The sequence below is a fragment of the Montipora foliosa genome, chromosome 9, assembly GCF_036669935.1.
Source record: "Montipora foliosa isolate CH-2021 chromosome 9, ASM3666993v2, whole genome shotgun sequence".
NCBI lineage: Eukaryota > Metazoa > Cnidaria > Anthozoa > Scleractinia > Acroporidae > Montipora > Montipora foliosa.
The window spans coordinates 48,412,892-48,439,912 of NC_090877.1; the positions used below are offsets into that span (position 1 = coordinate 48,412,892).

General features: G+C 40.5%; 1 protein-coding gene across 1 annotated transcript; it reads left to right on the forward strand.

The window, feature by feature from the left end:
• The first annotated feature begins 4,361 nt into the window (after window positions 1-4,361).
• Window positions 4,362-26,903, forward strand: LOC137969850 (bridge-like lipid transfer protein family member 3A). Its single transcript, XM_068816236.1, has 11 exons — window positions 4,362-4,492; window positions 4,626-4,788; window positions 10,434-10,472; window positions 10,855-10,964; window positions 11,710-11,977; window positions 12,726-13,385; window positions 15,693-16,044; window positions 17,891-17,997; window positions 19,233-19,313; window positions 20,912-21,241; window positions 22,324-26,903. Exons 1-11 carry the CDS (start codon window positions 4,449-4,451, stop codon window positions 24,526-24,528), a joined length of 4,359 nt encoding a protein of 1,452 aa, XP_068672337.1. The 5' UTR covers window positions 4,362-4,448; the 3' UTR covers window positions 24,529-26,903.
• The last annotated feature ends 118 nt before the right edge of the window (window positions 26,904-27,021 follow it).

Below are 27,021 nucleotides of genomic sequence, written 5' to 3' on the forward strand. Positions count from 1 at the left end.
CGAGTACGATGGTACCTTCGTTTCTTTTGGCCGCGAGTGGCATGGGGACTAGTAGTGTTGAAAGTGTTTAAATAATCCCGCGAAAACATCCCGCCAGCTACGCAGCCGTGCATACGGCGAGAGCTACTGTGATTAAATTGACCAATCAGAATTCAGCGAGCGGGAAAAACTATGCTATCCGACGTCACGTCAATTGTTCGTAATTTTCGTAGATCACTTCCTTTCCTGATTTTGTCCATTTAAAAAAAAAACAAAAAAAATTTGTGCGTGAGAAGTTACACATATTTCGCCTTTTATGCTCTCGTGCGACTGAAGTTTTCTTTCTTAGACTAATATGTATCGTTTTTCAAGGTCTATCAACTGCAAAAGTTTGTTTAGTTATATTATTTATGTTGAATTGAGTACGCTTATCTGATCCAAATGTCACTAATGTAGCTTTTTTATTGCTGACAGTTGTAAGCTAAGATCGTCTTAAAATAACGCAAGCTTCTAAAAGTGCACCTCATGATCTCGAAAACGAGCACGGTGACCCCCCCTTTTTTTTGCCTTTTTGGCAAAAGTAGATCATTACCTTTCTGCGTGGCAAGTTTAAAAAAAATCTGTGCGTGGGAACGTTTTGGGCGCGAACGAACTTTTTTGTCAACAAACTTCGGCGCCCAGAGTGGGTTGCCGGCGAGCGGCGATTCGAACATCAGCTGTTGTATTTAGGCTGTTATTTGTGCTTTTTCGAACTACTTTAAGACGAATTCAGTTTGATGTGTTCAATTGGTAATGTTGATAATGTATTTATTTGTGTTAACTCCGCGAAAAAAGACTTTGGTGGGGTCAGAGTAGATCGACAACAACGTCGTTTGCGCACAGAAATGCACCGTTTCCAATGAAAGGGCAAATGATTGACAGGATGGCGCAGTTCTGACTGCCGCGAGCACTGCGGGCGCGGGTTCCGTATGCAAGGATGCTAGGCCAAACGAGTACAACACCATGCAACATCCAAAAGTTGCACGAAACATTTCACCGTTTTCAAATTTGATGCAACATCATCCAGCATGTTGCAACATATCGTAACAGGGTGGCCAAACGTATGCAACATATTGTGCCCAACAATTTTGCAAGATGTTGCGTTGAAATGTTGGGAGCGTTTGGCCAGGCCTTTACAATAAGTTAACCTGCGATCCAATCGAAATCCAGTACCTGGTCAGCGGTCAACTTAAAATACTGTATGAGCTTTAAACTTGAATCAGCGATATGGTCACGTGATACTGGTCAGCGACAAATTTCAATTAACCACAACATGGATGTCCAATGTGAAAGATGTTCCGGCCAAAAAACGCGGGTTGCACCACAGAGTTTCACATCGGCATACACGGCACAAACTTGTCAACGTCGAACTCGTTAACGTGATTGGCATTTTGAGTTGAAGTGTTCCCAACGAAAGAATAGCTCCAGTCAGAGCTCCTCCTCCATGCAGTGAGATTTTCCTGCAAATGACCGCCCTTTCTTAAATTCTCCTAGTAGCTCTTTGTTCGTACGGTGAAGAGACGCGACAAACAGCTCTCAAGATGGGTCCAGAACAGTTAAACAACAGACCTACGACTTCAAAAAAGGCGATAACTGAGTGAGCAAGGAACAGCGTAAAAAAACAGAAGCACCGGATCCGAAGGATATAACATGTCTACTGTCAGCAATATAAATATTATGGAACAAAAAAGCAAGAAGAGTAAGGCTGATCGAACGGTGAAAGGGTTCATTATACAAAGCCAATGTTTAAAAAGGCACTGACTGATCAAGAAAGGCAGTGCTTTTCTCGGCGAAATGTTTGCTTTTTGATGTAACTGACATATTTCTTCACCGTTCAATCAGCCTTACGCTTTTTTGTTTTTCAGAAAAATGAGGATGCAAGCAAACCCAAACACTATGAGGCTGTGTCTTGTATTTGTATGGTACAGTTTGACTGGGAGTTGATGACCATGGCACAAAGTATAGAGAGCTGGTTCATTCAATTGTTTATTTCCCCTGACACCAACTTCAAGCCTTCCGACACTGAGTTCACTTTTGTCTGAAAGGCAAACAAACAATGCTGTGATCTAGTGTTGCGGATCTAGATATCCTTGTCGCCTTCAGGTTTTTATTAACTTTAAATTTGTACGCTTCCCTGTTGAATTGATGACAGTGAAGGTTACTCGAGCAATTCAGAGTCTTTACATGGTGTCATGGTGGTTACAGTTTAAAAAGAGTGTCGGAGCTGAGCCCATTCCAGGAATGGCTACAATATTTATTGTTACATAGGAGTCGATCAAGGAGAACTTTTCTCGATTGTGCTCTATAATGTATTTGCTGCCGCAGTGAGTGAGCCTGAAGCGAACGAACCAGGCAGCTCTCTAATCACGAGAAGGACACATTTTTCTTAGAGACGCAAGAAATTGTGGTCAAAGGAGCAAGGAATTGTGGTTATACGCGAATGTAGGAATTAAGATGCGTGGTAAGATCATTAGAGCCTTCCTTGTTTTTCATTTCGCTCCTCGTATCCTCAAAACTGTAGAGAGTTTCACTGTCAGGCAAAAAAGCAATAAATTCGAAATCGTTCAATGAAAAAGGCAAAGAACTTGGAATGTTGTGGGACCACCTCTCCAATTCTCAGGTCTGTGCGGTACTTCGTTTCTGAGTTATTTGTCAAAGCGTTTCACGCAACTTTATAAAGTGTTGTATGGAGACTCCACGTGGTCCACCAAGATGGTGGCCTGTAATCAACGGATAACATCTGGAGTTCACTTTGCGATGAAAGCGCTTACATTTCGCTAATGCAGGAGCCCATCAGTAGGAGCTTGCCTCCCCCATACAAGCCCTATGAGTCAACCTTTGCCCGTATATTTCTATTTTTAGAACGCCACGAGTTGTTCGGCACTGCACGCGCTGTTTAAAATAGCCAATCAGAATAAATTCATTGTCTAACGAAGACAAAAATAGCAAAAACAATGTACGCAAAATGTGCGAATTGATGTAAATTAATGTAAATGTCAGTCTCCTGCTGAAGGGTTGGTTCTAAAAATAGAAAGATGCGGGCAAAGGTTGACTCAAGGATATAGTGCACATGGAGGCTCCTACTCATGGGCTCCTGGCTAATGAGATAAATAAATGTGCATGAACACATCTCCTAATGCATTTGAAAGGCTTAAACTGCTGAGATTCACAGGGATAGACATTCTTTTTTCAACCAAATAACTTTGTATCATGGTGTCACGCAAGGTGAAAAATGCTGTATTTTCGAAACGAAAGAGTCACGGAACTGGAAATTTGAAAAAAATGATCTACTTCTTGATCATCTTCGATCTCCTTTAGATAAAAAGTCAGAAACCCTTGCGATTTTGATTTTAGAATTTGATGACTTCATGGTGAAAACCATCTATTGTTGTCTTTCTTCTCTCGAGTGGGGTCTAGAAGGAAGCCACGATTTGTACTGTCCCTTCTCAAGACCTACTAAATTCTTTAAATCTCCCTTCAAGTCCACGCACGAACCGTCGTTAAATTACCGCAAGCATAATCGAACACCTCCCTTCCCTTCGGCAGCATTTCTACCATTTAGGTAAACTCGTTCTAGAGAATATAATATTTGTAAGTAACGTACCATCACCACCCACTTAATGTGCATTTTAGGACTTGCGTAGCGGTTAAACTCGTGACTATTCTGCAGAGAATTGTGAAAACGTACCATTCAAACGAAATAACTATCAAGCGTTTCTGTCCCGATCTGCTAATCTGTGCGTAGCATGCATGGAATACCCAGGTGTAAAAGCCTTATGTATTTTAGCTTTCTTTTATTATTCTTATTTTTGTTTTCTTTGATTTGCTTGTTTCGTGAGGATTCCTTAACACCGAGACATAGTTGAAACTCTAAAGCCCGGAATATATCGGATGAAATTTTTTTTAAAAGAAGTCCTTTAGAATATCATTGCGTAGACGGAAGCGGTGCCGAATAACTGAAGCATATGAGATCTTATTCCCCGTTCACTTGAGGCTTTCTTTTCGGATCTTCTCATGTGATTGCTCAGCGAGGAGGTTAAGAACGAACAGGTCGCGTTCTTGGTACAGTAAACAGTTAAACAGTTGGGAGACAACGGGATGGGCTGATTCTCGAGTTTCGCATTAATTTGATGACGAAATAACTGTTAAAAACTGTTTATGTTGTTTTCTCGAAGACTCTATGACCTTTGACAGTTTGGTACTGCAACGATCCAATGATATTTAAGAGTGCGGTGAGAGCAGGTCCTAAATTGAAACGGATGACTCAGTACCTACCCCACCCTAACATCTCTCAGGTGGTACATAGTTACGTCATCATCAAGTTCTGGAATTCGTCGCGCAAGCGCAAGTCTTAGTTGAAACATCAACATGACGAGGAAGCGCGAATCCGTCAAATTCATCACCGGTTTTTCCTTTTATTTAATCACATAATGTCTGGTTTGGTGAAGAACCAAATCGCGAAGCAACTGGCCAGGTGCTGTCTCGCTGAACTGTCCCAATACATAGGTTTTTCTTAAAAAATATGGCTCGGTTCACACCGACACCTCTTCCAGTGCACGTGAAACTGATCAATTTCATTTGATTTACATTTGTTTTGGTTCTTTCAGATTCACGAAGAATCTTTCTCCCAACAAAATCAGCCTGAAATTTTTGAAGGGAGAGGGTGAGCTTCATAATCTAGAGCTAGACGAAATTACTCTTGCCGAGGTTCTCGAGCTGCCGCCATGGATTCGCCTGACAAAAGCTGTATGCAATAGAATTTCCGCGAAGGTAAGTTAACTAAGTAAATGTAACATAATTTTAACTTAATGACTTTAAGACTTTGTTGAACTTCGCTTTCATGAGTCTTCCGGTTCCGAAAAGTAAACTTAACTCTCGAAACAATAAGCTGGATCACGTTACTAATGAAGAAACGCCTGCAGCCCGAGATCGATGTCTGAATAATCTAATAATTTTCATTACTGCATCGTCGACTTTGCACGGTATTTATATTTTAGAATTTTCTATGATCATCGTATTTACAATGAGTTTATTTTCTTGGAAGTGATTGCATGTTCATAAAATTTGTAGGCAGACTTTTAAGCAAAAGCATGAGTAAGCTTTTTATACAATCATTCATTCAAGAGTAGCTTCGTTTTGTAGCCAGTCCCCCAACGTCTTCAAAATTCAAAATTTGATTTCTCTTGAAAACTCATTGTTTTGACAATTAGGTGTTAATCCGAACACTGTGTTTCTCTAATACCATAGCCTTGTTATCACTATTTTGTACGTTAGTTGCATTTAAATGTATTTCTAATGTTTGTCAAAATGGTAATTTTAAAATCCTTTTGGTTAGAATTTAATATTCCACCAAACACGGAAATTTGCATAGTCTGGTTTCTTTATCTACATTGTTTCTTTGTGTGGTAAGATATGAAACTTGAGATGAAAAGCAAGGTTCAGTTATTGAGTATCAAGTTTCCTTTTTAATGTAGTTGTTTTGGCCATGTGTGCTTGATCATGTGGTATGCAAGGTTCGTGCTACTCCTTGAAAAGCCCTGGAATTTAATTTGGACATCAAGCGTGCTTGAAGAACCCATGAAAAAAATGATCTTGTGGACAACTGCTTGAAAACTCCTTGAAGTTTTGAGAATTGCATCCTGCTAAGTACAGTGTAAAGAGTGATTTCAAAACTTGAGGCCAAAATTGACTATTAGGGAAACATTAAGGAGGGTCGAGAGGGTTTTTCGTTGCTGTAGTGTTTGTGAAACGATGAAAGATACCAAAGAAGGATATTTCCTAGTGTAAGCAAACTATTAATATCTTTGCAACTCTATTGTTGGGTAATAATTTAACCCATTGACTCCTGGGGGTTCCCCATTGACGAATAAAATTGTCTGGCATTAGACAGAGTAAAATAGGAAGCCGTAAAATACTATGTCTGGCTGGTTTAGGGGTGAATGAGTTAAAGGCACTTATGACATCATATCTATTTCCATGGCAACACACCAGGTCCACAAAAAGGCCCTCTATATTTCAGTTTTTAAAATTTTCTGAAAAACTAAGTCGGTGACCTACCGTTTTTATTTCTTTGTTGGAAATCTCCCTAAACTCTTTAACTTCTTAGAGAGTATGACAAAAAGTTATTTAGTAGAATTTAAGATACATCAAAAAAGGGCGTTTTATAGTTTATAGAAAATTGTACCAGATAACTTAACCCGAAACTTTTTTATTTGAAGTGCCGTTGTGAATGCATAAAATCAAGATAGGTCACTGAGCAAAATTTCAAGATAAAGCCAATTTTTTTTCCCGCAGGTTTTATTTCCGGTTTGCGTGACTTTACGCTGTATTTTCACTTCTGGTGCGGTGCACACCGTTGCTACTTTTGATAGAAATTTGATTCATTCAGCTGACGCGTGTTCCTTAGTTATGGCTTGTGTAGCCTATGCGCGCGCAGCTACAACCCTTTCGAGCCTCTGTAAAACCAAAAATTAAAATGCCTGTGTGTGCACTTAACTTGCAGGATGTGGTAAGGAATATCAAGACCTGTATGTTTTTTCAGCACAGAAAAGACTGAAATGGCATAGAAATCTTCTTATGAAGACTCCTTGAAAACTCAGTTTCTGGTTCTTGAAAACTCCTTGAATACTCCTTGAATTTTATAGACAAAAGCCAGCACGAACCCTGGGTACGATTTTTTTAAAAATTTTTTTTAAGGTGGCCTGCAATGAACAAGTGGAGTACATGTGCGAAACAACTGCTTTTCTGTTTCTCAGCCGAAGGGGGAATTTTTGAATTGAATTCATTTTGTATCATTGGGAAGAACCTTGGGAAATGTTCTTATTAGTAATATTGTTGCTAAGGAGATTTTGATTCCAAAGACCTCAAAATTACTTTCAAGTTATATGAATTTAATTGTCATGATTATCGTGAAGGATATTGTGCTATTTGCAAAATGGTTGGATGTGACCCATCTGGAGTATTTTAAAGGGCCACTGTCATGTGAAATTTGCTGTTTTTATGTCTAAACTCGGTAAAAATCTAAATTAGCACTTAAGCTTACACGGATAACATTCCTTACAACCCACTGACAGTTTTTCTAAATATAATTATTGCACAAAGAGCTATTCACAGCTTGAAATTAACTTTTTTGCTCAGGTGCCAGCTGGCGACTAATGGCAAAAATTTGGTTGCCAGATCATAAATTTTGGTCGCCAACTTATTTAATATATGACTTATGTAAGAACTTGATTTTAATTGTTACTTTTCTTGCAAGGAAATTCATAAGATAAGCAGGTTTTCTCTAGTTTTCAAACTTATTCAGGGTACCTTACCCAATTATTTAATCAAACAATTTACTGTTAATAATCAAGTCCAATCTAGAAATACTAGGTATGCTAAATTTAATTTAGTTTGCCCTAAGTATATACATGAGACAGAAGGTGGAAAGTCCTTCTTGGTTAGAGCTTGTAAACTTTGGAATAAGTTATCTTTATATACAAATTTCAAACTCAGTATGCAATGTCCAGGTTCATCGTTAATATATTATCAATATTAATTAAGCTAGTTCCGAGCAGGTCATTTCGGTAATTTGGCTACATCTATATTTTTAGCATTCACAACTGACGATGGATTTAAATTTTCAATTAACCTTCAGGCTGAATATTCGTCTTCTGGCCGCAAAAAGTACATTGTGTTTAAGTGCACGTACCATCCCATGAAACTGCTGAAACAGTGATGTGCTTCACAGTTCGTCTTAAAGGGAATTCGAATTAAAGCCTTCTGACGATTGCTGAGTGATATGATACAAATCTTTAACGACAAGTCAACAGTTGTTTTGCTTGCACATGTTCCAACCTTTCACCATGATAGTTCAGCATGGCAGGGTTGTAAATGTGGTGATCAAAGTATTGAAGTACATTTTGTTCTATTAATTAACAGTGTGTGAAACTGATTTTCTTGTAGTATTTACAATAGACATCATTTTAGTGGGAAAAGAAAGGTGAGTCGTGTTCTAGCTACCAGTTCGGAATGGTTTCATCATATAAAGACTCAAATACAAGAATGTCTACTTTTAACCTTGGGTTAAAACAAACAGACAAAACAGACAAAACATGATTCACCAGCTGGTGACCAGTTCTGAAAATCTACTCGCCAGCACTCAATTCTTGGTGGCGTTGGCGACCAGTGAGTCGCAATTTCAAGCCCTGGATATTAGTATTTAATTTTTGGCGACTTTCTGCGGACACCATCTCCCAACTTATATAAAAGAATTGGCCAGTTTTTCAAGTTTCATCCATTTCCATCCTCTCCATTCATGGATGCAAATAACAAAGACGTGCTTCAGTACACTTCAATATTTTTTATTGGTAACAAAACTAGACGTATTCTTGTTTGGTACTTGAGTGATGCAAAGATGTATTTTCATGTTTTGAACTTTGACTGAAATAGCATGACCTTTAACATAAAAAATAAATACATGTAGTCCTTGTTGTTTAAGTACTACTATGATGAAATTTGCATCTTCCCTATCTAAGCCATTTTGGCACATAAACATGTAGTCTGTACGAGAAGAAGAATGCTGTTTACCATTTTCAAATATCTCTTTTTGTTCTGGAGATATTCAAGTTTTTTTAATATGCAAATTAGCCAAGTGATGACGTCATAAACCCAACCGAATGTTGATCAAGCATGATGGAGAAAGATATCTCAGCCAATTTGTATCAGAAATACTTGGTTCTTTGCAGAAAGATTCTAGTAGATGTGTTCCACAATATGAGCGTACCATTTTTGTTACCATGGCAACATGCCGGGTTCCAGGCCTCCCTGATATTAAAGGCTTTGCAGGCCACCTTTGGCGTTCTGTTTTGATATTTGCAAGTGGTGCCTCATCTGCATGATCCTGCTAACATATAAAGATGTTACGTCGAGTTTGTGGCCTTGGTAAATGTTTTTCTAGCCTGAGATCACCAAAATATTGCAATCAGGTTGGAGGGGACTGGAAAAGAGTGAGTTGCCATGGGAACCAATTTCTTTACAGTCGTAAGGGTGTTGCCTTCAGAACTATTAGCTCACCCAGTTTCAATGGTCTCTGTTGCAAATAGACCGAGACAGCTCTATTTATATTCTTGATGTTCTATTGGGTTGGATGAATGACGTCATCAGCCTTCTCATTTGCATATTTTACACATTTTTCAAACTTAAATATCCCCCGAACCAATGCAGATATTTCCAAACGGTAAACAGCGGTTTTAATGTTTCATGGTACTCTATGTGATAAACCAAAAAATTCAAGGGATAAAAATTTGATCATACTAGCACTTTAAGTGTTCACAAATTGTTAGAAAGTGCAGTGTATAATATGTTTGCTAATTGTCTTGGCCATTAACCAAGATTACATTTTGATTGAATTTTCCTTTCCTTTGTCCAATAATTTTTCATATATACAAATGTTGATGAATCTCACAGCAATTGAGTTGAAAACTTTGAATCAGCATAATTCTACAAGGCCCCATTCCATTGTCAAACTTTCCCTGACAAGCTTATGTGCTCTCTAGATTTTCACATGCATAGAAGTGTTGAGTTCACAGGGAGGTTTGGGATTTTTTTAAGATTTGCTTCTACTGTTGATTGGCTTAGCAATAGAGCTTGTTGTATTGCTCATTTCAATGCTGGCATATTTTGTTACATGTAAATCTTTAAGTGACATTTGCTAATGCAGCTTTTTCATAATTATATCTGATTAATAAGCTTATTACAAGCTGATTACATGTACACTTAAAGAAAACTTCAAGCCAAATAAAGCTGTCTTTTCTTACAATAAAAGCTCAAGAACAAAATAAACCTGTTTGTTTTTCTTGGTAGTTGAAATGAAAACAATGTCTTCTTGGTTTTAAGGGAACCCATTTGAAAGCTGTTTCATTCGGAATGCAATGTTGGTTCTATGGAGGTTGCAAAGAATTCTCTTCTTGTGCCTGGAATGTTAGTTTTAGGATAGCATTTAATCAAGTAAATTTATTTTTTGAACAAGAGAAAGTAACTTTTCGCTTGGGAGCTCAACACCAGTGTTGTTCCTTATGTAGTACACCTGCAAAATACAACACATATTTACGCATTGAAAGTTACCTTAGCCACTATCAAAAGCAATAGGAATGATGCATATACAGTAGAAGTTCAAAAATATGTGTAATCTACTTTGTAGGTAATTTAGACTTCTGATCAGTTTTATTTGGAACTCCACAACGGGCCTTTTTCACATGGCGACCATTTTGAGTACCAAGGGACTGAAAACCTTTGTTTTGCACCCCTTGAACTTGCTTCCAAACAACTAGAGGCTCGGGGTATGAACTCTATTGTCATTGAATAGCGTGAACACTGGGTGACAAAGGTCTATGGAAGTCTGACAGCAATTCACTTAAAGTTGATTAAATTTGCAGATTCACTGGACAAAATTGAAAACAGACCCAATACGCCTGGTAAGTAATTAGATTTTATATTAATCAAGTCATATGGTGCTCAGGCTCTGTAATGAACAATAATAATTAATGTCACTTTCTTGAGCACCTGTTCCCATGGCAGATTTCAAGGCACTCAGTCTTTTCCTTTCAATGAATCACAAACTGCTGTGTGATTTCAGATTTTCCACTATCTTCCAGTGGTGGACCCAGGCATTGGTGCATGATTGTTACACCACTGTAAATCCACACTGAGGGCCTTAAGGTTTTTTTTTTTCGGGGGTGGGGATGGGGGGTGGTGCACAGGTTTCCTTAACTTTTGGCCTCTGCTGCTTGTCTCCCTTCACACTAACCGTACTCAGTTTTCAGCTTATATGATCTGGGTTTATTGTTTGTATTGTAGTACCTTGACTGTGTTGAGATAGACATGGAAGCCAAAGAAGGTGATGTCAATGCTCCCCCTCCTGGCTCTTCACAGAAACACACTGCACAAGTTCCACAGCACCCATCAAAGTGAGTCAAAGTGTTAACTTAGCTACATTGTATAAGTTAGGGCAGAAAAACAAATCAAGTTGGCCATTATAATTGAAATTTTATATTTGTTTTTTAACTTTTTTCCACATGGAAATGCAGTAAGGAAGATATTGGATAGTGAATTGAAATATAATATTGCTGCTGTGTTTGATACAGAGTTTATGTAACTACCTACTACATGTAGCTATAAAGTACCAGCATCTCTGTCTTTATTTATCTTTAACTTGTGGTGGGCCTTAAACCTTAGGGAATTCCGACAGTCCATTTGGCTACCAAACTGAAACTTTCTCTTGTCCAAGGGTAGAATTCACTTGCCCCAGGTTAACGTCCTTTGATTATTATTTTTTCCTGTCCCATTTATGTCTTTTCATGTTATTCATCACAATATACAGTTGTACATAAGGTACATACGTGAATGTAATGTGACGTTCAAAATTCACCTAACATCTAGACAGATTTATTCTTCAAGGTGTTTTTTGCAAAATATTCTCTCTAAAACATAACCAACATTTTAATGTTGGTTATGGTTTGGAAAGAATATTTTTGGCTGTTGGTGAATCTCTGAAGTTGCAAATTATTTCTTTACATGCACCTTAGCATGAATTCTTGTTTTGTTTTTCATGTTTAAAGAATATTATTTCAAGCTCAAACATTTAGGCTATAGTGATGTATGTGGTTGTACACAGGAAACTGCTGTAACTCTTGCATTTGTTTTAACTTGCAGAGAAAAAGCTCCAAATCGATATGGTTTTGTTGAGAAAGTTGTGGATGGAATGTTTGTTCAGATCAATTCTGTGACCATTTCTTTCAAGTTTCATGCATTTCTCGCTACATTCCAGATGTCTCGTGTCCTTATTCAAAGTACAAACCCAATGTGGAGAGCTGATGATTTGCACATGACACGTGTGAAGGATGAGGCTAGAGGGGATGTGTTGACATTTAAAGAAGTTACATGGTCTACATTACGGATAGATGCCAATGCTTTGTATGACGTGAGGATTGTACATGTATTTGGCATTAAGATTGTAATAGTAATAATAATAATCATAATAACAATCATAATAATAAATAAATAATAATTTTAATGATAAGATTTTCAGGGACTTCTAATTCAAGGCGTGTAGAATGGAAGCTGCGAGATAGCCTGACCTGACACTGGAAGACAAAAGAAGACTGTGATTGTGGATATGACATGTCTGAACAAAAAGAATACAAATGAATTAGTTTTCTGCATCTTAATTATGGGATCACCATGCAGCGTCTTTCTACATACAATTTTTTAAGCGTGGCAATTGCATCTGAACTGTAAAATTTATTTTTCTTAGAGTTAATCCTAAACGATCCATTTGGGAAAAACTTGGGAAATCTTTAAAATGACATTTGCTAGTTGCAATATAATTTGTTAATATTTGCTTATTATCTGATCTGTTAAGGTTGCAGTGCCATGTCGTCACATGGGTTCCATTGTAGTTTGCTGAGCAGACTAGTAGGGCACTAAGTCTTTCCTTTTGTCAGAACTGGCCGGCCAGGCCTGTCAGTTTTCAAAGAAAAATTAATGCAACAGTTTGCAGAACACTTGCATGGTAATCCCTCACATTCTTCAGGGAGAGTATATATCATTCTCAAAGTATGTTAATTTGAAGGAGTTGTGTAGTTAGTCCTTCCAAATGCCTGTGCTAGCTGGTCCGTTTTGCCAACTGTAAAGCATCTGTAGAAACAAATATTTCCTTTTTTTCCCAGGAAAAATCCGACCAACAGTCAGCCCCCCTGCGCCTTATAACCAGCCAATCAGCACTCCGTATCACCATTAAGAAACGATTGGAAGATTGTGCTGTGCTTTCAGCAAGGCTTGAACTTTTGTTAGATGATATTTTATGGGTTCTCACTCAATCACAGTTGCAAGCTTTAGCTGATTTATTGCACTCTTTGACAGAGGCTATGTCACAGACACCGGCTCGGAAGGGCCCTGCAAATAATTCGCCGCAGTCAGCAGGTTCAGCCACTCAGCAGCAGCAAACTCATTACTCATCCTCCAAGGTTAATGACTGCAAAACTGACATTGAGTCGTTAAATGCACTTTTTACACAACATGACGTGCGGGAAACGTGTTATCACTTGAGAACAGGAAGTATCGACCTTCACTTGTGCGATGACTCGGATCTAAATGAAGGAGGTGATGGCGGAGCTATTCATTTGAAAATAAACAAGTTATCACTTGATCATTATCCTTATCACTGGGCTGGTACATCACGAACTGATTGGCCGTGTCATAACGAGGCGTCACTGACCCGGGCACACTGGGTCAGTCAGCTTTTAAATGCATTTAGGAACTCGCAGAAGAACCGACCCATGTCACCTGAAAAAAGAGCAGTTCAAACGCATCATAGGGTCAGAAGTGATGTAAGTATTGCTGCCTTACTACGTGCCAGAACAATTGTCTCTTCCAGAGCTCTTTGTGAACCAATCGACGTTCATAGTTCAAGGGTAACAAGGCTCGAAATTGCGACCAATACAGTCGCATTTTCGACTAATTTTTTTCCCTTTGCGACTTGTTTTCACCTTCGCTCTTTCAAAACAAAAGGGTTAGCAGGCGCCACTTTGCTGCCACTTTTGCCAAAATAGATAAAAAAATGACAAAGATATTTTGTTTCTCGCCGTGAAGTTCTGAAGATAGCGTAATTGTCGCGTAATTTAGCTGCGATGCTACGTGCACATTTCCATTCCGGTATATACTCCTTCCTTCGATCATTCGCCATTTTCAGCGGTTTCTTTAAACGCAAGTATTGCGCACTCATATTTTTCTTTGCTAAACCGCTGACAACACAATGCAGCGTGACGATTTTGCGACTAAAATTTGCGAAATTACGACTAGATTTTTTTCGTTAATTTCGAGCTCTGCCGTTATTAGCAATGCAAATACAGTAGTGCCAAGAAGAGTTAAAAGGGAAAACAGGTCACTTCCGGTTGTCGTCCGCTGGTTAGCGCTAACCGTGCGTCGAGCAACCCGTGCTTGGGGCCCGTTTCTCGAAAGTCCCGAAAACGTTTCGGGCCCGAAAAAGGCATTTGTGAAACTGTCAACCGCTTGTTTTAGAGAGCCGATGTTTTGGCATTTTTTCAAGGTAACAAAAAGCAAAATGACTGTAAAGTTTGGCGACTTAAATCCTCTCTGTTCTTGAAATACTGAGGAAATTGTGACACCCGAAAATGGCCCTTAAAGTTTTGGAACCTTCGAGAAACGGGCCCCCGGTGTTTAAGCTCCCAAATAAGGTGCAAATGTGAGTAATTAGCTGCATGCAGATTTCAGTTAGCGTGCTCCTTAGGAAAGGATAAACTGCTGCATTTACCCTGACCTAAAAGTAACGCTAACCTTTGCTCTGATCTTATTCTTAGAAATAGATAGGAAATGCTTAGACTTTAAGAGATACTTGTGTTGGGTATCAAAATTGGGCTTGCAACATTTCTGGACATAGATGGACCTTCTTAGGAGAAGATGCTACCTAGCATCTTTCTGGGCATAGCTTAGAGCACTCTTAAGAAAAAAAATGTTTGCTTGTTGTTAGAAGTTGATTACCGTAGTTTTTCCGATACACGACGCACTCGGTTATAAGACTCACCTTTAACTTTCAAACTTGATGGCATTTATGTCACAAACTCAAAATCTCATCAAAATACTCGGTTATAAGACGCATCTCAAATAGAGGAATTTGGTTGAACTCACCGCTAATTATGCTGTCTCAACTGAAGATTGCAGTGTAAGTCAAGAAAAGTGTCAGAAGGAAATTCAACTAGAATTTAGAGAAAAACTTTTACTTTCTTGCGAGTGTTTTTGTTGTACAATGCAAGAATTTACGGCCATCGTCACCAACGTTGGTGTGATGCCACCATTTTTGAATTGCAGTAAGAAGAAAACTGGCGAAATCTCGAAAAAGTTGGAAAAACATAAATCTGCAATTTGCCATAACTTTGTTGAAGTAGCCGTCGCAAATCTCAAGGTCCCCAGTGGAGTGTGAAGGAAGGGGGGTGGGGGGGGTGGTTAATACTCCCCAAGCTGCTCACACTTCCCATCATTATTTTATACTCTCCAAACCCCGAGCAGGTTTCTTGTCACATCCGATTATGCATCAAAACTACTGACAACAACTTATAATGGGTTCGAATCCCGTTGGAGCCACCTGGATTTTTCAGTAGACAATGGTTTAAATTGTCCAGATTAGTTAGAGTTAAGTTGTGGACTCACGAGGGGCAGCCGAGTGAGTCCACAACAAATTTTGACCACTGCGATGACGAATATAGTTGTTGATAAGAGTACAGACAACGCTGAACCACTTTCGATTTGTTTTTTACCACAATATTCAACGCCAAAGAAAGTTTTCTTTTAGAGCGTGACCAAAATCACGACACGAAGAAAGAGCAAGCGTTGTCTCGCAATATGATTGGTTTATTTCTCAAAATGGGCGTTCCTGATTGGCTATTACATTGCGTGACAAATTGACGCGAGCATGACGCGTACAGCGTTGTCTGGACTCTTATCGACAACGGAAAATTAGCCAATCAGATTGCGAGATTACGAGCAATTGTGGTAAAAATATACATTTCTTACAATTGATCTCTGTGATCAGCATCTCTGTTGCCCCATTTTGTTAACTTTGCCAAGTAGCGGCTTTGAACACCTTTGATTTATCGTCACGTTTTTGTTTGATTCTGTAGAGTTCTCTTGTGGGGTTAGATCAGAGAAACGGACCTCAACATCCTTCTTCTCCTCTTAATACTCCTTCCTCCCCTCGTGTCAAGCCCAAGCGACCCGACCCTCCAAGCACAGGATCATCGTCAGCCCACTCGATGAGAAATAACATGCGACATCCAGTTTTCATGCTTGAAAGTTGTTTTGTTGTTCGCTGTGAGGAATTCTACATTATGCCGGTGACAACTCGAAATGCTTCAAAAGAAGAGGCAGCATTTTTGTCTTCAGATAAAAAGGCATTGTATCTGCCAACGGATATGCCGGCATTTCAGCTGGACTTCACACAGTACTATTATCCGAATTCTGTGAACTCTCCAGGTGAGGATGAAATTCTTCATAAAGTCCTGTTTATACATTCGATTTTTGTAACAGCAGCTCGATACATTTCATGTCGCGGTTCAATTTCAATAGGGACTTTAATTTGGACTTTACGATCTACGACGCGGTCGTCAGTGATGTAATGTTTACTTCGTACTTCGTACTTAGTGTCAATAGCTTTGCACGGCTTGCACGTGCGTTTTTCATCTTTGTCAATTTCTTTGCCGTCGGCCGTGTTTTCACGACAGCCGTTTCCTCGCTTAACATTCGTGAAAGTGGGTTGTTTGCAGACTTCATTAATCGACTTAAAAATTTCACGGATAAGATTAAATGAGGAGAGAGTACGTGTCAATTAAATAACAATAATAATAAAAGTAGCACACCTGTTGTATTTCCGATTTGAATAACCGCAAGCGACTCCTCATTGGCCGAAAGTAAATGCCAACACCCTTAAGCTGCCTGGTTTCGTGGCTTAAATTTAATGAAATTTGCCGCCTCGCTTAACTTTAAGCGATTTTGAGAAAAGGATCTGTTTTCACGGATTTTTCGTTTGTCACTCGCTAAGCGACCTGGAAAATCGCTCGTGAACACACGGCCGTCGTCTTCAAAACAACAACGTGAAATAGCCAAATTTGAGGTTTTATGACGAACGTTAGCACTTGAGGATAAATTTTCATTTTCTTCCCTCTAAATTCAGCGCCGTTCCGACCAGTGTCACAGTGAAGTAGTCACGAACTGATTACAACAACGTGAATTTATAATTTGAGATGACGTTCTCGTTGCCGTCGCCGTCGCCGTCGCCGTCGCCGTCGTCGTTGCTTAAGCTCCCTGTTGTTGTTTTGTGGCGTTCTCATTGACGACCGCGTCGTAGATCTTAAAGTCCCAAATGAAAAAGTAAAACGCGTAAACCATTTGCGATTTCCTCGCGATACTGCAGCGTGTTGCCGCGCAGTTGGTGCTTAAGGAGCCCATGTGGAATTTAAGTTGAATTTTTTCTTTTATACTGGATTTATGTTTCCAGGAATTTTTATTTTCTTTGGAAAACAGTGTTTGAATGACAAATCGGTGGTTGGTCAGGGTTTTCAAATCAACAAATGATCGGCGGTCCGATTATTTGACCAAATTCAATGCAACTTATAGATTTATTTAATCCAAAGCTCTCCCAGTTTAAGATCCCCTCTGTGGCCTGGCGCACAGGCTTGAAATTTTAGAGGAAAAACAAGATGCTGTAACTGAAGCGCGAGCCCACAATATGAGTCTTGTCTCCTAGTGGTGAACGAATCGAGTGGGAAAGCACATTATGTAGTCAAGCTGCCCGCTCTGGGGAATATCGCTATTTAAGTTTACCAATCAACTTGCGGAGTGCCATTTGTTGATAAGCTATCCACTGGATAAATTGTAGTATCGAGTTGATAATTCACTTGGTTTTTACAGGACTTATCCTCTGGGTAATGATTTATCACGTGGACATATTAACTTTCAAATGTGACCTGGAGATAACAGCACGTACGAGAGAGTGCAGTTGTTATAACGTATCACGTCCACAGAACCCTAACCCGTCATATCTTCCTTGAGATGACTTCAGTTTAAGGTGGCAGTTTGGCCCAGGTGTTAGCTTTGAATTGGATCCTAGTCCCTGGTTCAACTTCTCGGCTGCACTTGTGAATATACATGGAGCGGCGGTCAATTATTTAAGTACGTCTGTTGGTACAAAAAAATAGTCAAGAGGCGATCTGCTCAAGCACAGGAGTGAAGGGACTCAATCCCAAATCTTGAGGTCTTTTGAATGTATCATAATTTCCACTCGTGACGTCCTGTCGGCTTAACTTTACTCATTGATTTTCAGTGCCATGTCCGAACGTATTTTTCCAGTTAAACCCCATCCAGTTTACATTAGACACCGTGACTTGTCTGTGGTTGAACAACTTCTTCCAAAGCATCATTGGACAAAGAGTAAGTGGTGCGCTCTTGTACGCGTAGACTATGACAAAGTCTACGTCTCTGGGAAGCTTAAATTAAAGGGAGCTCAAGCATGCAACGCGGTATTTCAGCCACGAACAGAGACCGGAAGTGAAAGTTTTGCAGCCAGAACAGTGGTCATATTTTTAAACTGATCGTCTCTTCCGGTGAAAAGAGAGTTGGCAGTTTGAATGCATTAGTGTCAAGACAAGTTAAAAAGGAGTGCAGCTCGCTTCCGGTGGCCGTCTGTGGCCCCAAAACGCCAAGTGCTTCGAGCTCCCTCCATTTAAGTTCCAAGACATCGGCAACTAAAACACTACAGATCTGCATGTGTTTATGAGCAAAAACAACCAACCTTAGGGGGACCCAAACAACAACGTGAAGGCTTATTGAAACCTTTCTAAGTTCCTTGCAGTGTTACGTTATCTTAAAGAGATCGCCACATCAGCTACCAGAATGTGGTCTGTTCTGCGGTGCGGTGCCCGGAAATTTAGGGAACAAAATCTTTTAGAAATTGTAGCTGAAAGTCACCTTCGATAAACTTCCTTGCCAGCTATTTGCTTCTCGCAAAGGCTTGATGACCTTTTTCGGTGTTGAAAATTGGCAAAAATAACCCTTGCGCCTGAAGACGTAAGGGTCTAGTTTTTCCTTGATGGAAATCTTTTATTTGATTTTACGTTTTTGGCACGTAGGCAATCTCGACCCCAGAGCTCTTCTCTTGACTGAGGGAGAGAAGAGCTCCAGGGAACCCTGAAAGAGACTGTCTTCTCATTGGTTTTCGTGAAGAACAAGCAAAAGCGTCTCTAATTGGTGCATTCATGTTAGCGCGAGGAGTGAGCAGGCGCCGTAAGGTTCAAATAGCCAGATTTTGGCTTCAAGAACCCTAAGGTGCATGTTCTCCTAGATAGAGTTTGCCAGAGGCTTGTTTCGATCCAAGGCTCTTGTGACGAGAATGGGTACGTAGGATCCGAGAATCTTGGATGGTCCGATTCTTTCACCGAAACAGATATTTTGCCGAAGCGTCTAACTCTGGTTTGGTGACGTGATGACCTTTACGCGCTTTGCTGCTTATCGTCATTCTTGAATGTCCCTCATATCAGTTCCGATTTATTGTTGGGTAACATAAGTCTTACAAGGAAGTTAAATATCAGGCACCAGGGCTTAAGAGACATCTTCCTACACATCCAGTTTTGACTGTCTACTCATGTACATCTTTACTTTAAATTTAGAGATGGTCAACAAGTACTCCTGAACAGACCGCACAACCTTCAAGACATATAGATATAAGAATTGAAGCCCTAATGCCCAAGGTAATTACAAAACGGTCTTTGCCAACTATCATTATAACCTGTTACGGCGACTAAATCGGGATCGATTTGTTATTGATTACCAACATTTCCAACATTTCAACACTCGAAGAGAAATTTCGTTTCTCCGCGCGACCATGTAATATCCTCCATATATCCTTTTAATTACTCGATTTTGCTAACTGCCTGCCCACTCTTGTGTGTATGGAGAACTCAGTCTAATGCTCAAGATCTACTCAGGTCACTGAGGGGGCCTTCATTTATTAGCGCATTGGGGGGGGGGGAGTGGAGAAGTTTTTCAAAATTACATACATGCTTCATTTGGTGTCTTATACGTCCTTCGTACGTTAGCAATGGCAGCAATTACATAACTGCCCCTACTTTATCCAGGATTATATCTCAACCCCCCTCTCTCTCCCTCATACGTGTGACGGCCACCCAACTTATCTATGAAAGTGGAACAGCTCAGCCACCAGTTCATCCAGTGCAATTCGTAATGTTTTTATTCAACATTTTCAACTCAACAATCATCTTTATCCTTGGAAACATCAATTCAGCTTGCATACCATCACAAAAAGCAAATTTTATTGTATCTGACCTTTTACAACCAGCCAACACATGGTTTGTATTTATAAAGCAATGCTCAGTTGCACACGTTATGACTAGTATTGAGTAGATGCATATGTGGTATGCTAAATTGTTGTCAAAATAAAGGACTTGGAGTTGCACCTTTGCTTCATTCAGCTTTGAAGTCAGCAGAGTGAAGTGGGAAAGCCAACAGGAAGTTTCAAACACCCTCCCCTCCCCTCAAAAGGCTTCTCAATATGTGGCAACCCCCCTTAAAGTTCCCCTGTGACCAAAAAATCAATTCCTATTTTTCTTTGGATTTCAAAACTATGTTAATTTAACACTAAGCGACCAAAGTTTTAAGCCTTGATTTAAAAAAGACACCTGTTTATTTTAACTGCAATTTTCCTGTTTAATGGTTCTGCTATTACCAACATTAAGGTCTTGAGAGAGCTGGATCGAGATGACTGATGACGTCAAAGGCTCACTAGTTTAAGAATGCATTGCGTGTGTACGCTGCAGAATTGATATGCAGCACGGGAGGTTTGGGCTTTCAGACTTTTAAACTCGCGTTTTGCATATATAATAAGCTGCATTCTCACGCTGAATTTTAAGCTAGCGAGCCTGTGACGTCACTTTTCTCTGGATCCCACCCTCTGAGGTCCAATCGGTCAGTTTTGAGCGTGAATAATGGCGGGCCGTGAAATCCAAAACTCGAAGTAAACGGCCTTTGGACAAAAATCAAAGCTCACAATTTTACCAGTCAGGTGGTAAGCAAACACTTCTGAAGAAGAAAAGGAAGTGATTTGTTATATCACAGGGGCGCTTTAATACTCTTCCAAAATAAGATAACACCCTCCAATTTTGCCAATCCCCCCTCCCATGCGCTAATAAATGAAAGCCCCCTGAGTGAAAGGTGGAAACAGGAACCAGCATGCACAACAATCGTTACTGCTGCAGATGACTTTATAGGGGCATTTTGTATTACAGCAGTACTTCTCTTCTCTTATACAATATTGTTTTTGTTTTCTTAGGTTGTCATACCTTGTCGGTGTGATCCCTGCGCCGCGTATAAGGAATTGCGGCCCCAGGCTCTGCAGCTGCAAGCATCCCAAGTGTTCATTACTAATTCAAGGATTGGGTACAAGTGCAGTCAGACGGACATGTTGATGTTTCTTCAGCGTTTCTTGGGTGCCAAAGTTTACACGGATTTCCACAGTTTCCCTGCACTTAACAGCGATGTACAACCCTTGCCTAATTCCGCATGGGTCAATGACTGCAGTTTAATCGGCAACGATAGAAGAATTGATAAACTGATGAATGGATTTTGTCATGATGTTTATGATACCCATCAACCCTCGCAGGTAGAAGAACACTTTTTCCTTTTTTTTATGTTTAGTGAGGTTAGTTATTCCTTTATAAGGGGACAAAATGCAAGCGAAAACTAAACTGATAGGAGAACGTTTGGGAGGGGAGCGTCTTTTTTTTGTTTGTCTGACACCAAGATCGATGCCGTCCATTTTTGCGACTCCTCTTGCCCACGGACTTAAATTGCAACCTTGAACTTGTTTCTGACTGAGTTTATTCGGAGAATTTCATGATTTCGTAGGAACGCCCGAAATACAGTTTTTTTTTCACACTCTGAAGTTAACTATATGAAGTAAAAAAAAACGCCACTTGAGGAAAAAAGCACACGCACACACACACACAAAAACAAGCAAACAAACAAATAAAAGGAAACAAGAAGACCATTGTAAAGCGTGTCCATGCAGTGTCAGGCCCTGCCAGTGTTGGAGCAACAGTTTTATTCGACGTACACCGAATCACGGAACACTATTTGTCTGATTAGCAATGTTTTGAATGCAACGCAACTCTTTGTGGTTACTTTTACTTCATTCGTAACCGACTCCAGCAAAGGGCAGTACGAAACGTTGGAAAACGTCTTAATCTTTATCTTAAGGTTGTTTACTGTACTTACCTTACGAGGATTTAAGGGACCCAGTGTCACGAAATTTAGCGACTTGGAACTAGCAAATCAAGCGAAACGTAAAACTAACTACTAAAAAACATTGAAAAAAGGTTCAGTGAAACAGCACAGCAAATACAAAAGGAGGCAGGGATGGGAAAAATTGAAGAAGATTAAAGTGGATTGTGTTGGGGTTTTTTAAAAACTGCCCAGCCTAACAATATTTCAAACGTTATCTCTGTTGTTTGAAACTTAAATTATTTATGATTGACGGACATTTTTTTGTCACGAAGCTTCGATTTGTTTTTAAAAGTAATTTCTGGGATAACGTTAAGTTGGTTCGGGAGTAGGAGCGAATTACTGATAAAACTATACAAAATGAACTGCACTTGACTGCCACGACACAGCCCATTTAACTGAGGCAGTTGTGGAATGCACTTTAGAAATCAGTCATTTCGTGTTTTTCTGACATGACCACAGGTTTGGTGCTTGACAGCAGAGCAAGTATGGCTTGATTTTCTTGGTATTGATGATTTCAACAACAGGCCAATGCCCTTCATGGATGCTGTGCCTTTTCACATGTGGGTTGCCACACCAGTGCCAACATATAACAACATTGGCACCACCATCGAATCCCACGTGAGACGAACGCATAGTGCGAGCTCCAGTCCTCCCGGCTCACCTGTCCACACGAGGACATCTTCAGATGTCATTTCTCCAAGAAGGAAGAGTTCTGAGCCGTTGTTAAGTGCGAAATCCGAAGGGAATGCGTCATGTCCTACGCTTGTTAATTCGAACGCTAGTGGTCTTCACAATAGCGTTCCTAGCTTGATGCCCAACTGTGAAGCATCTTATGACTTGACCCCTAATAATTTGCCCTCACAAGATGGACCTCCGCCCGCGTATGAGCCAGAAATTGGCCCTCAGAAGCCATCCCACGCTGGGAGTGAGCTACCTCCACCGTACGAGACATTGACCCACAATGAGCCAATTTTACCTGGAGCTTCTGAAGACGAAGCACCGCCTTTACCTGAGAAGGGTCGTCTCCCTGAAGACCTGAGAAGTGAGCTGACAAAAACGGATTGTCCTTCACATGAAGACGTGGAAACAGCGCCAAAAGCGGATCTTAGTTTACTTGTTCACATCCCTCAGTGTGTGAACCTTCAGCTGGATCACTTTCAATTCGTGTTTCTCCTTCGTCTGCAGGAGATGTTGGTCAAGTTGCAGGAGGATTTGGAAAGAGACAAACCCACAGACTCTAACGATTCCTCAGATCGTCGTGATTCAATGGAGTGCCATCCTTCGGTACTGTTTTCTATTCTTGTGCGCGAGGCCAACGTAAACATCGTGCTTCCACCGGCACCAGACCGTGATACATCACGTTTAGACAGAAATCCCTCTCAAAACACAAGCCGCAATGCCAGCAGCCTCAGCAGTTACCTGGACACTGGTATCGTACCTGACAGTGGCTGCCAATCCCCAGAGGTTGGCGATTTTAAATCTCATTCCAGGACGGACTCGGATGGAGCCTCACTAGGAAGAGATGGCTCGCTCTCATCGACGGAAGAGCGCATTTCCAAAGCCGGCCAAGACCAGTTGTTGTCATCACGACCCAGCTCCTCTCAGTCTGCTTCAGGACGTGTCATTGTGTCGTCTGCAACGGACCCGGAAGGCTGGCTCATGGTGGCAGGCAGCGAAAACCGATCTTCTTCTGGTCTCTCAAAGAACAGGACGGAGATTGATTCAAGTAACTTTAATAGTCAAGTGGAGAGTACGACTTCCAGAGACTCTAACAACCGAGAGGCTGGAAAAGAATCTAAAGAACCCAAATTGGTGTCCGTTCTTTCCATTGGAGGAGAAGACATAGAGGTTGGAATCCAATTTCATGGGTTGGACAAGGACATCAAGATGGTTTGCCCAGAGCTCAAACTGGAGGAACTTGGTGTTATTGGCTTTGATAAATATCTGAACCAAAAATCCTGTAAGAAACTGGTCTCAAAGACATCGCTTTCTCCCGTTTCCGAGGTAAGTCCTATGTTGCGCATGCGTGCTGAGTTCGGCCCGTCGGCTGAGCGGTTTGAACCAACCGCAGGGGAAAGAGGCTTTGCACACATCAAGGTTAATGGTATCAATGGAACTTTGCTGGTAAGCACTTTGGGTAACTTGGCCGATTGCTTCGAGGACGAAGTTTTGATACCGCCAATGCCTTTTTTAGTCGAGGTCAACAATTCGGCCGTCAGTATAAACAACGATCTTCCACCGGCATTAATATCGGCTCCCATTGCCATTCCGGTGGATTTAAGCATCGAAAACATGTCGGTTCGACGATCCCACACTGGAGTCTTCCACATCAGTTCAATGAGCTCTGACTCTCATTCGTGTAACAGCGAATCAGCTTCCATGCCAATCACACGTCAAGAATCCATCAATGTTAGTCAGCTCAGCCTATCGGATTCAGCTTCTGTGTGCTCACGTGCTGAAAGCTTGGAGAGTGAGAAACAGTGCCTGGTCGCTCAGATGTCGGTATCCCGTGCAACACTTCAGGCGCTGCAGGACGAACGCGACGCTTTGTTGAAGACGATTGAGCGGTTGCAGCAAGAATTGTCGTTCACAAACCGTGAGCAGGACTTACTACAGGAAAAAATGACCAGCTTTCAGCGAGGAGGAAGAAAAAGATACAGATAGAACATCACAAAATCGCGACGTTTTATAGCTTCGAACTGCGGTATGTTTTTCTACATTTTAGGATCTTTAACTTGTTGTTAAGGGAGAGGTTATATGGCCTACTCCGTATCTAAAAACGATGTTCTTTATGCTTATAGGTTTTGTTAGAGTTATAGTATGGGCAGGTTGTTGTCCATTGAAAAAACTAGCCTTGCGCTAATCCCTGCTCGCAACCTACATAGTTCTATGGTACTAACAGTGCCCATGAGTTAATTTTTTTTGTTTTCACATTTGATTATTCACATCACCTACCTAATGCAAACGAAATGTAATCTGAACGAATCGCGATTGATTGATTAATTGTTGAAAAGGTTCAAATTTTCCGCCATTTTGGCTCACTGCCGCTTGGTTCTCGGCGGTAGCCTCGCAGCTCCTACAAGGTCTCACCTGATTGGAGACCACCCTTGAGGTTTAACAAAAGAACAAATAACAGAAACAATGGCCCTTTTGTTTTAGGCCTAGGGTAACAGAAACAATGGCCCTTTTGTTTTAGGCCTAGGGTCCATTGTTTCTGTTATTTGTTCTTTTGTTAAACCTCAAGGGTGGTCTCCAATCAGGTGAGACCTTGTAAGAGCTGCGAGGTGACCGTCCTCGGTGAGTCATGACGTCAGGGACACGTGATTACTAACTAGGCAATAAATCTTCCTGTCCTTTTGATCAGCGAAAAGAGTTTACCGCAAACAGTGCCTGTGGATTTTGAATTTTAAGAAAATCTTGACTTAAATCGCGTTGTAGATACTGTTTAGAGTCATGTGGAAAATTAAAAAAGTTAATTCATGGGAATTACTTAATTAGGAGATAAATCGAGGTTCTGTTTAGCCTGCTTCGAACAACTGTTTGCATTTAAAATGTTTTGCGCCGTCTTGCATTGTGTTGATGAAGGAGAATTCTGAAGTGGACAACGTTCCCTGGGGTCGGAAAAATCATTAAGGGGTGGCCTTTTTGCCTCGCCCCTGTTCCAAAGCTTTGCGTCTTAGGGGGACACTTTGGCCACCCAAAGACAGATGGTAGAGTTTTTCTCTACGCCTTGCCGTCTTATCCGGAATTCCCTCTCCGCGGGCTTTAAAATACTTAACCGTTGTTGTTGTGTGTAAAGATCACATGGTGTATTCGTGTGAGCATATGTAAAGCATTTGAGCAGTGGAAATGGAGACGCTGAAATTTAAAATGCGAAGATTATATTTATTTCTGATGCGAGGGAAACCGTTGAGAAAATAATCCTTCGATTTATTGACTGATGTATGAATCTGTGAACTATTTTTAATAATCAAAATATTGAGAAAGGAAATACTTTTCACAACATGGAATAAAGTTATATTGATAGGTATAGGTATTTTTAATAAGATGAATGGCATTGTTTGCGGTCGGAACGGTTCCGAATCAGTTATTTAATTTTTTAGCGTGAGAATTCTGCTGAAACTTTTCTTGCAGAAAAAGAGGGTAAAAAAAAAATTTTCTTGCAAAAGAGCTCTTTGATGCGCTTTTTAGTCTTCTCTAGGTTATTTGAGTCAAGTTCCGCCACGAATATTGGCACACTTGGAAGAGAAAATAGAGAGATTTAGCATGGTGCTTAAGGGTGGGCAGACACGAGGGGTCATGTTGCGGGGACATGTTCCAGCGACAAAAGGGTGTTTGGTGGAGGCGACATGCAATTAGGGTCATTTAGCAGGGACAAAATCACAACATTTGCACACACATGAAAATATTGCGGGTACATGTTTCATGCAGGGATATGGTGCAGTGACGTGTCCCATGGACAAAATCACCTTCAAATTGGTGTTGCACGATTATAAAAGTATCAGTTCACACGAGGGGACATGTCGCTGCAACATATCCTTGAAACATGTAACCGCAATAGTTTCATGTGTGTGCACATGTTGTGATTTTGTACCTGCTGGATCATGGTCCCCGCTACACGTCCCTGCTACATATCGCCTCAGTGTGCACTACACAAGTTTTTTGTTGCTGCAACATGACCCCTCGTGTCTTCCCACCTTTACGACAAACGGCAAACGTCAAGTCGAAATTTTCATTTTGCCGAAAATCAAAGAAACCCACGTAATCATAGCTTATTTCTTACCTGTTGTCCACAGATATCCAACAACTTCTCAAAGGGTAAAGACAAGTTAAAATAAAAGACATTTCATGTTTTTATGCAGCAGCCTGCCCTTTGACGTTTACCGTTTCACGTAAACCCGATGCGCCCTTTAATAATTCGCGTTTATTTGAGGCTGTTTTTGACCGCCCACGCAAGCACAAGGGACGCGCGCGCGCGCAGACGCGTTTGCTCGTTGTACTAACAAAAGCTACTAATGATTAAAATGCTATTTACTTTGCGTGTGTTGCTTGTGTGTATCTTTGAGTCGCTATAGTGAAGACTCGTCTTTAAGCAAAAATCGTTATTTATGCGCATAATGTTCGGCATTCCAGTAAACGGTCCATGCAAAAAAAAAG